Here is a 9,777-nt window from a genome sequence, read left to right on the forward strand (position 1 = left end):
AAAAAAAAAAAAAAGAAAAAGTAGAAGAACACCTCTGCACTTAATAGAGTGGGTAAAATAAGATAAAAACTGACCACACTAACCGCTGGCAAGGGTGCAGAGCAGCCGGGACTCTCTCACATTGCTGGTGGGAATGCAGAATGGTGCAGCCAGCCTGGCAAGCTCGGGCACTTTCTTATAAAGCTAAATATGCACTTACCATATGACCTAGCAATCCCACTCCGTTTCATTCCTAAAGGAATTAAGACATGTTCACACAAAAACACGTGCACAAATATTTATAGCAGCTCTGTTCATGATTGCCCCCAAACTGGAAACTAGCATACCCTCAGACCGGTGGTGAATGGATACGCCGACATAGACACGCAGTTAGAACACTACTCAGCAGTTAAAAGGGTAAACTATTAACACATGCAACGACACGAGTGAATCTCAAAGGTGTTATGCTGAGTCAACGAGCTACTCTCGTATATGACTTCATTCTATGACATTCTGGAAACGGCAGAATTATAGCAACGGAGAACAAGTCAGTGGTTGTCAAGGTGAGGATTGGAGGAAGGGTGTGACTACAAAGGAGCAGCGGAAGGGTGTTCTGGGTGATGGAACTGTTTTGATCCTGACTGTGGTGGTGCTTACACAAATCTGCATGCGTTAGAACTGTACACACGCACATACACAAACACAGTAATTTTACTATATGTCTAAAAAAATACACGATTTAAAAAACAGACATAGTGGGCTACTGGCACTCATCATTTTAATACAGTGTTATTACTTGAGTGAATTTTAATGTAAATTAAAAGTTTTTACAAATCACCAAGGAACCGTTTGAAGGACCCCCCCCCCCCCCCCCCCCCCGCCCTGAATCCTTCTTTATAGCATCGTTTGTGTCGATCTGGATTTTGAGTCCTGGCTCTTGCAGCGCTGCTCGGTCGCTAGCTGCACGGTGTGCAACAAGTCACTTCTGTTTAAGCGGTGACATGGGAGCGGGGGTTTGGATGTTCTCTGTAACTGTTGCTAAGCTGCGTTGGAATCCTCTCCAACCTCGAGATTCTGCTTTAGTAGGTCTGGGGTGAGAAGGGCATCTGTAAGGTCTCTAGCTCTAAATGGGTTCTTTATATCATATACTGGGTTTGCTTAAACAAAGATCTGAATTGGGAATCAGCTCCTGTCCTTCCCTGCCACGTTCTCTGTGCATAGGGAATTCCACCCCGCCCCCAACCGACACACACAAATGCAGGATATCTTAATTCACCAGTAGTTTTCTAAGAACCTTTCCATCACACCATTTCCCACCTCACTGTGACCTTGACCTTTCCTAAGGTATTTCTGCTCCCCCTTTTAAAGATTCAAGGCCACCTCTACGACCCTTTCCCAGGCCCCCTCTCCTATCCTCCAGCTTCATGTGTCCAAATGTCCCAGCCTCCAACCGCTCAGACACGGGGTTGGCCTCTTGGCTGGAGAATACTGACATCTTGGAGATAATTGTCCAGAACCTGCGAGCTCTCCAGGTGGCAGGTGACAGCAGATGAAGAGGATGGGATGGCTGCTGAGGGAAACGGGGTGGGAGACGTGGGGGGGGTGAGGGGTAGCACCCTATTCCTACGCAAAAAATAAGGTCCCTAGGGAAGAAAAGAATCATAAAAAGTAGAGAAAGGGCAAGGAACTCTGAGTACTAACTTAGCTCATCTCATCCCAGGGATAATCCAGAGTGGGGGCGGTGGTCGGAGGGGGAGTACTGAGCCCAGATGGAGAAGTCCTACCTGCTTGTCCTGGTCTCCCTGGAGTTACCATTTAAGGGCGGACATTGAGGATGGGAAGGCTCAGAGCCGTCAGCACTCTCTGCCACCTTCCAGAGCAGCTCTGCCAGCCTTCTGCACCCCGGACCCCTTGAGTGCACTCCCCTCCCACCGTGCCAGCTGTGCCCCCTCACAGGCCTCCCCCAACGAAGGCTAGTTGGGACGCTGCTTAGGAGAACCAGCTACCCAAGGTCTTCTGTCCCCATGCCCCTGGTCTCAGTTTTCTTCTCTTACCTCTTAGCACCTCCCATGCCTAACTGTCCTATCTTCACCTCCCCAGCTTCAAGTGCAGCCTTGCCTGGATCCCCCCTCTCCTATCTGAAGAGCCCGGTGATGTCTAAGAGGGAGAGAAGTAAAGGCTATTTTTTTCTTATCCCTATCCCAACTGGAATGGCCTGGGTGAAGGAGTCCTTGGCCCTTGCTGCTCCCTCAGCCCTTGGGATGACCCACGCCCAGGACTGGGAGCATCAGGGCCTGGCAGGTATGTGGAGTATTTAAATGGACTTGGAATTCATGGGCTGCGAGACTGAAATACTGTCTGTGCTCTTCTTGTGGATCAGCTCCTGGTTCTCTGGGTAACAGGTTTGTGACTTGGACATTGGATTGCAGAAGGACAGAGGAAGGAGGCACTGGGTGAAGGGTATTAGTAGGACCCAAGGCTCTTTGATAGCCAAGGACAAAAAAATCCCAAATTGCAAGCAGGGATGGGTCAGAGTGGCCCAAAACATTTGTTTCTACTTGTTAGTCTGTAAAGCTGAGGCATGAAAAGTGTGAACAGTAATAATTGATAGCTGGGAGAACAGAGGGCTGGAGGCCAGTATGGTAATTTCCAAGTTGTGTCCGGAAGTATTCTAGGAATCCTGAGGATAGACCCAGGGATGAGGGCCACCAGAGAGCACTTAAGGAGCAAGACAGAGGCGCCTGGGTGGCTCAGTCGGTGAACCATCTGCTTTCGGCTCAGGTCATGATCCCAAGATCCTGGGATCGGGTCCCGCATTGGGTTCCCTGCTCGGCGAGAATCCTGTTTCTCCCTCTCCCCCTGCCCCTCCCCCTGCTTGTCTCTTATCAAACAAATAAAATCTTAAAAAAAAAATAGGAGCAAGACAGAATAAATAATCAGGAAGAAATCTGTCATATATATCCCATGTACCGTGTCAAATGCTTTCTCTGTACTAACTCACAGATTTCTCACCGTTCTCAAGTATGGATCCACGCCCCGACTGCCATCAGCACCTAGAAAGACCCATTTCACAAAGTGGGAAACTGATGTTGAGAGATTAAGAATCTTTCCCAGTCATAGCTAAGTTGTGGAGCCAGGTCTTGATCATGCCAGGCTGTATTCATTTCACTCTTCTAGATAATTCAGTCTCCCACCAAATAACAGCCATGGGGAAATGATCTGATGAGTCTGACCATGTCCCCTGGACGTTGGGCCAAGGGCTGAGGGGATACCTGTTGTGAATGAGGCTGGGCCCAGTTGGAGAACTAAAATGCCCAGCTTTCTTTCTGAGAATTCTTTTCCTCTCTCTGTCCCCGGGCCCTCACTCCACAATGGCAGACAGGTCAGGAAGTGCCAGGGGGCTGGTTCTTGAGCACCTCCCTCGGTGGCTGCTGCTAACTGATTTCCCACGACTTATCCCTACTCAGAACTAGTCACAGGGCCTAGGAATGAGTGCTGGGCTGAAGGGTGGTCCTCACCCAAGAGCAGGGAGGAGCGGTGAAAATTAGCTCGTGTGTCTGAAAGCCAGGCTCTCCATGGGGGAGCTTGTGAAACACTAGGTTGACTCAGCTAGATTGAGATCAGGGCAACCCTTGCCCTGCTCCGGTCCCCACTCAGAACCATGCCCATGAGTGTGGGCACTGTGACCAAAATCCAGGTTGGCAGGTTGGGCATGAACTGTAGCCTAAGGTTTTATAGGTAGTAGGGAACTTCGTAGCTGAGGTCCAGGGAAGTGGATGGCCTGCCCAAGACCACTTGGCTAGGTTAGTGGCAGAGCCGAGGACACCGCCTCCGCGCATCCCTTATGGGGCTAGCGTTTTCTCTCGTGGCCTCCTCCGGAGACTGAGGAGAGCTGCTCCCACTCCCAGAGGAAGTAAATATGTGTCTATTTGGACAGAGCCCAGGGGACCCCGGAAACCGAGGGCTGTGCTCACTTTGAGTCCCGTCATCTCAGCTCAGCAACCCAGCTGGAGATGAATTATCGATACAAACCCCGCCCCCTTCAAAAGTTCACACCACGCCACTTCACTTTTACGGAAGACCGCCATGAATACCGGTTTGGCCTAACACAAATACGCGGAGGAGTTTGGTTTTATGAGACGAAGTGAGAACAGCGTTCGGCATTTGTTTCGCAGCAAGTTACAAGCTGGTGTGCCCCCTGAACAGGAGTGGCCCCACCGAGTTCCCGCCCTTGGAGCTACGTGCTGCTCGGTGGCATTCAGGTAGCTTCGAACTGTCTGCGAGCTCGATTTTCTGCATCCTTTAGCAAGATGGTTTCAGAAAAACTCAGGAGATTGTATTTTGGGTCCTGGAACGCTCAGGAATTTTCCATGTAAGTATTTGGTCATTGGGCCACTTTACGCCGTTTCAGCTGACCAAAGGTTTTGCAGGAACACTCCGCTTTTGGATAGCGGGGGCAAACCTGTACCTGTTTGACTTGGGATCCCGGGATTCTTGGAGCCACGGGGTTGCCTCCCTTAACCCTGCTCATGCATCTTCACCAGCTCCGTTTAATGAGATGGGGCCCCTGCCCTGAAGGCTGTCACACTCCATCCACTTCACCCTTCTGCTCATTCAGCAGCTAGACAGATCTCTGCAATCTGCTCACGGAGGACATGGCAAAGAGCCTCCCTTCCTTAAAAAGAGCCAGAGCCTTGAGTTGTTTGTGTGTGCGTGTTTGTGTTTTAAGTAAGCTCTGGGCCCAAAGTGGGGCCTGAACTCACAACTCCCAAGATTTAAGAGTCGCAAGCTCTACTGACTGAGCCACCCCTGTTGTGTTGTTTTTTCACTTTGATTTACCACAAACTAAAAAGAACTGAAGATTTTTATAAAGAAGAAACCATCATCAGACCCTTACAAGCAACTACCATCGTTAAATAAGTTCCCAGGAAGAACAGAGTGACCCATTTGGCAGAGTCAGGTCAAGCAGGACTGAACATCTTGAGAAATTTGAGCACCTCATGACCTTCCAGTACCCGCTCAGGTTCCAGATGAGTTTTCTTCTCTGGTCTCCTTCCTGGGGCTCAAATTCTCAACAACTGAGGGTGGAAGAACATTGCTGACCCTGGAGTGCCTCCCCTTTGAAGGCCTGTGCCTTCCTGCTCGGTACCACAAGTGTTCCCACCCACAGTCCAGGGGACAAACTGCCCAAGGCACAAGAGGCAGCAAGATCCTCCGGCACCTAGGAGATATGCCCTCCACTCCCCCTGGCGTGTGAAGTGACAGCAAAAGCAGGGAGACAGGGAGCAAGGCAGCCGCCAGTGTTTTCACCCACCAGCCCGAGTCCAGCTGAGTTCCGCCGCTACTTCTTATCTGCCAGGGCTCCGACAGTCCCACTGTCATTACCACTGAGGTACTGAGCTTGAACTCAAGAAGGCCACACCGTGGACACAGAAGGAAGGTAAGAAGGGGACTGGGAGACAAGAGGGTTGAAATCAAACGGGGACAAGATCAAAAGTAAAGCCAGAATCCTACTTGGTCTTTTTTTTTCCATTCTCCTTTATTCCATAAACACCTAGTTACAAGTTGCACAAATCAAAAAATAAAGGCAGAGAAAGGTGGAGGGAAGATTTCTGTGATGTGCAGGGGGTGGGAAGGGAGAAAGGGTTGGGAGCCAGTCCTCTCCCTTCACACACAGCCCTGGATGAGGGCTATGGCCCCTGCAGGGGGGATCTGAGGAGGGGGTGGGCAAAGATCCAGGGTAGCTGAGGGATGGAGGAAGCCCCTAAACCCAGAGCTCACCCCAAAAGCCCCCTCAATGCATGACAAGGGTAGAATGGGGAAGGGGAAGAGATTCAAAGATGGAGCAGCAAAATGAAAAATCAAAGTTAGCAAATACAGGAGAAGTGGAGTCATCATGGTAGGGGATTAAAGAAGGAAAAAGTAGGTAGAGGGGGAAGTGAAAGGTTCTCCCTGAGACCCCCAGGGAGAGGTGGGGGCCAGCTTGCCTGTTAATTTAATATTAAATTGGGAGTGGGAGTTGGAGAGGAAAAAGTTATTTCAGGGGATGATTTCTCAGCCTCTCAGCCTGTACCTGGAAGGGGAAGAGAGAAGAACACAAGTCAAAAGAAAGACAAAATAGGAAAACCAGGAGTTGGGTTTAACCCCCCCTTCCAGTGAGAGCATTCTTCTCTTTCCATACCAAAGAACACTTCTACCATCACAGGCAACACCTGCTGGGCACCCGGACTGCTGGGCCTTGTGGCGGAGGCTCGGGCACAGGCACACTCCTCAACCCCCCTCCGTGCTCCACACCTTGCGTATCCCTCCCCCTCAATACTTACAAGAGAGGCTGAGGGCCTAGGGCCCTCACCAGTCATAGCGGCGGGACTGTCGGGAGGGGGAGTCCTCAGGTCCCTGTATAGCCAGGCGGGGAGGCCCCTCAGCCCTTCGTCCCCCACCCCCTGAAGCTTCATGCCGCCGAAATTCCAGAGGGCGCTGCTGCCGGAATCGGGACGTCTCCCTCCGCCATTCATCATCAAATGCTGCGGCCTCACCTGAAGAGTACAGAGACCCGATGTGACTACTTAAATATATAGGCTGGCTTCTGGAAGCAGAGGCAAGAGTGAGCCACAGCCTTCTAAGATGAGGAAACAGGGCACAGGCTGAAAGTGTTATGTGTGGGGATGAGTTGAGGGAAAGCAGCAATTTCTTTTCTTAGTATTTTGGGGTTCAATAGGGTTCCACTAGCTAATAGCCAATAGTGATTCCAATATGGAAGCCACCAGCAGGCCTGAGGCATGACTACTGAAGAAAGAAACTAGGAACAGCGTACTTATTAAAGTTGAGGGGCATCGTCCCAGGCACACAGTAAGTATTTAATAAGCATCTGTTGACTTGAGGGAAAAAAAAAAGAGGAGAAAGAAAAAACTGATCCCAACAGCTGCCCCCTCTTTGGTGAAGACACTGCCGGCACCTGACTCAGCCCCTGAAGCCGACAACAAGGCTCAAGCGAGGCAGGAGTAAGGGGCCCACCCGCAACTTTGCCAAGAAATATCTACAGAGGTAGGGAGAAAAAGTTTGCATCTCCTAGCTCACAGGACCCGGACCAGGGGCTACTGGCCCAGAAGTCAGAAGGGTAAAGAGCGGGAAGGAAGGCTCACTCTCATCCAGGTTGATATAATCCTGCCGCTCCTCCTGGTCCCCTGTGCGGTGGTTGCGGGAGCGCTGCAGGATGTGAGCCCGGTCTCGGATGTGGTGCCCAATGGACATCTGCTCTAGCCCACTGTCCGAGTCCCGTACAGTCCTCCGAGTCTCCCGGATCTGGGATGAGGCAAAACACGGCACACTCAGCCACCCCTCCCAAAGCCCTGGCTACACCAGGCCGGGACAGACAAACCACCCACAACCCAGTCCTGAGAAAGGAAGCCAGGGTTTCTGTGCGTGCCATCCCATTCTGCCTTTTCTGGGTAACAAGAAGTCAACCAACTCACCCCGCCTGGAGCCGAGCGCATCTCTGATGTCTCCTGGTAGACCTTCGGGGCACCGTCCCCCGTATTGGAGTAGGAGATGACAGTGGAGGATGAAAAGGTCTGGCAATTACCTCCAGCTGTCATGTGTTCCTGAGGAGGAAAAGGTACCGCAGGACTGAACGGCCCCTCTGGGGAAGGGGTCCCACACGTCAGATGCCTGCTCATGTCTACAGCTCTCCCATGAAACGTGGGAACTGAGAACACATCAGTGCCCCTCAAATTCCTCAGAGTCCACCAAAGAACAAGAGGGGCCTGAAGACATGGAACCTTAATTGCACACTTCAAAAGACTGCTGCTGCTGCTTCCTACTCAGGCACGAGAGCAGATAAGGGGACCCGGTGCTCTCCGGGCTCAGTGACTTCAGCTTGAGCCCTTCACCAGTGCACCCTTCCCTGCCCCTGCCTCAGAGGACTCAAGGTGCTGTCAGCCATCCCTGAGAACAAGACTGCAAAAGCGTATGGGGCAAGAGCCTCACCATGTTCCCAATCATGTCGTTCATCATCCCAAACATGTCCATGAAGCCACCCGACTGCAGCAAAGAGACGGAAAACAAGAGTCAGGAGAGCACGCTCAGCGCTCGAATGGTCTCCTTTAGGTACCCGCTAGACAGACACAAGGCAACACATTCCCTTTCTCCGCTTCCTCCACACGGAGCAACTGCTCTGTCTCTTCGTTAGCATGACCAGAACATGGAATGTTCTCTTTGTGTTTCCCTTCCTGTACTACTGCTGCCTTCCTCCTCAGTCTCTCTGGCTGCTCTGATCGAATTTTCTTTCTCCCAACTGTCCTATTTCCTCCTATCTTTAGGAAGCACACGCAAGTAAATGGATGCTAACCTATAAAAGCGTTGGCCATAACACTGTAAAAACAACAACAACAAAACACCTCCAGAAAGCATCTTTGTTGGCCCTTCAACTGCATCTCCATCCTCAGAAAAACGAACTTTGCTAGGCAGTTACATTTTCCTAATAGGTATGGCTCCTAGAATGCAGGATTCAATAAGTTAGCATCTTTAACCCACAGGACTCCTAGCACACAACAGGCCCAGAGCTTTGTGAATACTATAAAAAGATTCTAGGGTTACCCATAAGGCTATTCCAGAGAGCCGCATTTGGAAATAACATCTAAGGGTATAGAGTGTGCCTGAGAATGGAAGGACACAGGGACATCCGGACTCACCATTCCCAGCATCCCAAAGGGGGAGACAGCCCCAGCCTACAGGAAAACATAAAGAACAAATTAGAGACCATGTCCTATCACACTACAAGCCCAAACCGAGCCCACGCCCTCAGTTTTTTCCATCCTCCTCTCAAAAGGGAATCACAAAGCCCTTTTGCCAGACCACTATCCCCACTCCTAAAAAAGATCATTCCACTTGCTAAGTTGGCTGAGTGCAAGAAAAAGCAAGGACTTTATTAACCACCCTGCAGCAATTCTCAGGCAAGTCACAGCACCATTACCTGCATCCTACGGCTGGCAGGCCTGGTCCCAGGCATGTTGCCATCTGTGATGCTGAGGAAGGGGCTATATCCAAAGCCACCTGACAACATTCGGTTCATATGCTGACGGTGAATAGCAAAGGGGTCCCTGTGGAGTGAGTATACAGTGTGGATGGCCGAAAGGCCAAGCAGTCAACACCCCCTCCCCCGCAAAACGGAAAAGTGGTAGGGAAACGGTGGCACGGATGCCTATTTCCTCTCTCAGTCTGAGCTGGAGCTGAGAAGCCAGCTGGTTCCAGCCAATGCCAGCAATGGGAACCCAGATGTCTGTCTGAACTACTTAGAGACCTGAAGTAGGATGAGCGCTCTAGAACAGGAGGGGGAGGGAGTACTCACATCAGGAACATGGGATCCTCGGGCTCCACGTCCCTCATGAAGCGGAACATCCTGATTTTAGCTCCAGGGGGCTCCACACTGTAAAGATGTGGAGGCTCATACTCGGAGGCAGCCAGGCTTTCGCACACCCAGCTCAGTGTAGGGACTCTCAGAACACTGTCCCTTCCGAATGCTGTAACCGACCCCCGCAAACTCCAGTGAGACGCTTCTCCAGGTGGTGTTCGACACCACCCTCAAGGGAGGGAAGAGCTCTTCAACCTCTCAAGGAGGCCCATGGAAAATTTTTCCAAGCCTCGCAGTTTTCTGCCTCCCCCCACTCACAGCCATCCTCTCCCCAAAGCCCTGGCCAGAAGCATGCCCCGTTCCCCCGACGCCACTGTTCCGGATGCGAATCCCAAAGGCTGGCTCTCGATCCAGCAACGACCCCAGCCACCTCGCCCCCTTCTTACCCC

At 51.3% G+C, this 9,777-nt stretch overlaps 1 protein-coding gene across 3 annotated transcripts in view; it reads right to left on the reverse strand.

The window, feature by feature from the left end:
- Window positions 1-5,496: 5,496 nt before the first annotated feature.
- Window positions 5,497-9,777, reverse strand: part of MLF2 (myeloid leukemia factor 2) — a 4,782-nt gene continuing 501 nt past the window's right edge. The window contains exons 2-9 of one of the 3 annotated variants that reach the window (XM_002922234.4): window positions 9,326-9,403; window positions 8,951-9,077; window positions 8,670-8,705; window positions 7,966-8,019; window positions 7,452-7,580; window positions 7,122-7,281; window positions 6,303-6,515; window positions 5,497-6,052 (exon numbers count right to left, since the gene is read on the reverse strand). In XM_002922234.4, coding sequence (XP_002922280.1) covers window positions 6,328-6,515; window positions 7,122-7,281; window positions 7,452-7,580; window positions 7,966-8,019; window positions 8,670-8,705; window positions 8,951-9,077; window positions 9,326-9,375 — 744 coding nt within the window. In that variant the 5' untranslated portion in view covers window positions 9,376-9,403 and the 3' untranslated portion in view covers window positions 5,497-6,052; window positions 6,303-6,327. Of the gene's footprint in view, window positions 6,053-6,302; window positions 6,516-7,121; window positions 7,282-7,451; window positions 7,581-7,965; window positions 8,020-8,669; window positions 8,706-8,950; window positions 9,078-9,325; window positions 9,498-9,777 lie in introns of those variants that run through there. The other 2 variants (XM_034645351.1, XM_034645350.1) reach the window with 2 other exon arrangements.

The sequence above is a fragment of the Ailuropoda melanoleuca genome, chromosome 16 (assembly GCF_002007445.2).
Source record: "Ailuropoda melanoleuca isolate Jingjing chromosome 16, ASM200744v2, whole genome shotgun sequence".
Taxonomy (NCBI): Eukaryota; Metazoa; Chordata; class Mammalia; order Carnivora; family Ursidae; genus Ailuropoda; species Ailuropoda melanoleuca.